This window comes from Austrofundulus limnaeus, unplaced genomic scaffold, assembly GCF_001266775.1.
Source record: "Austrofundulus limnaeus strain Quisiro unplaced genomic scaffold, Austrofundulus_limnaeus-1.0 Scaffold1139, whole genome shotgun sequence".
Taxonomy (NCBI): Eukaryota; Metazoa; Chordata; class Actinopteri; order Cyprinodontiformes; family Rivulidae; genus Austrofundulus; species Austrofundulus limnaeus.
In genome coordinates, this window is record NW_013953541.1 from 86,096 (window position 1) to 87,234 (window position 1,139).

Consider the following 1,139-nt stretch of genomic DNA (forward strand, 5'->3'; position numbering starts at 1 on the left):
TTAATCCCAGATTAACTCCACCACAGACTGACCCTAACCTGAGTTTAATCCCAGATTAACTCCACCACAGACTGACCCTGACCACAGCTGAGACAGAATGTTCTGCAGATGGTTCAACCTCTCAGTTCAGTGAATTAAACTGTTATATTTGTTATTAATAAACAATAAATAAAATATAATCTGTATATTTAAGGGTCAGGGTTTAACTTTGTGTATAAACATAAAGTTTGATCTTTAAAGTGTTTAAAGCTTTTAAGAGTGTTTATATGAAATGAAGCAGAGCCTAATAAAAATAGAGACATGTTGTTTCCTGTTTGAACTCAGAGTGAAACACTAGAACTAAACTTTACAGAAGCTAAATGAGCAGAACAGTAGCTAAAAGCTAATAGTAGCAAAACATTAACCAGAACTAATGAAACACTTGCCAGTATCTAAAAGCCATTGGCATTAGCATTAGCATTAGCATTAGCATTAGCAGAATGAGGTTTACAACATTCAACAGTCTTTATGTGGTTTGGTTCTGGTTCTGGTTCAGATCAGATGAAATGTTCCTAATCTGAGCTGCAGACCAGTTAAACTCTGTCTCTGAACCGAAGCCCTGCAGAGAGCAGAAACCTTCTTATCCTGCTTCGTTTGATGAATCTGTCAGCTTTTAATCATTAATCATTTCTTCACTTCTGTGAGTGAAAGAGAAAATAATGTGAGAGCAGCTAAAGTTCTGCTTCAGCCTGAAGGATGAAGAGTCCAGGCTGTGTCCTCACCTGGTGTTGGATGTGTCCTCACCTGGTGTTAGATGTGTCCTCACCTGGTGTTAGATGTGTCCTCACCTGGTGTTAGATGTGTCCTCACCTGGTGTTAGATGTGTCCTCACCTGGTGTTAGATGTGTCCTCACCTGGTGTTGGATGTGTCCTCACCTGGTGTTGGATATGTCCTCACCTGGTGTTAGATGTGTCCTCACCTGGTGTTGGATGTGTCCTCACCTGGTGTTAGATGTGTCCTCACCTGGTGTTGGATGTGTCCTCACCTGGTGTTGGATATGTCCTCACCTGGTGTTAGATGTGTCCTCACCTGGTGTTGGATGTGTCCTCACCTGGTGTTAGATGTGTCCTCACCAGCAGCGCAGGCAGCAGGACAACAA

General features: G+C 42.0%; 1 protein-coding gene across 1 annotated transcript in view; it reads right to left on the reverse strand.

Annotated features, from left to right (window-relative positions):
* The window catches only part of ces3 (carboxylesterase 3), a gene marked incomplete at its 5' end in the record, with an annotated part of 9,731 nt that extends 8,592 nt beyond the window's left edge, over window positions 1-1,139 (reverse strand). Inside the window, 1 exon segment of the mRNA XM_014030913.1 lies at window positions 1,092-1,139. Within this exon segment, the coding sequence (XP_013886367.1) occupies window positions 1,092-1,139 (48 nt within the window).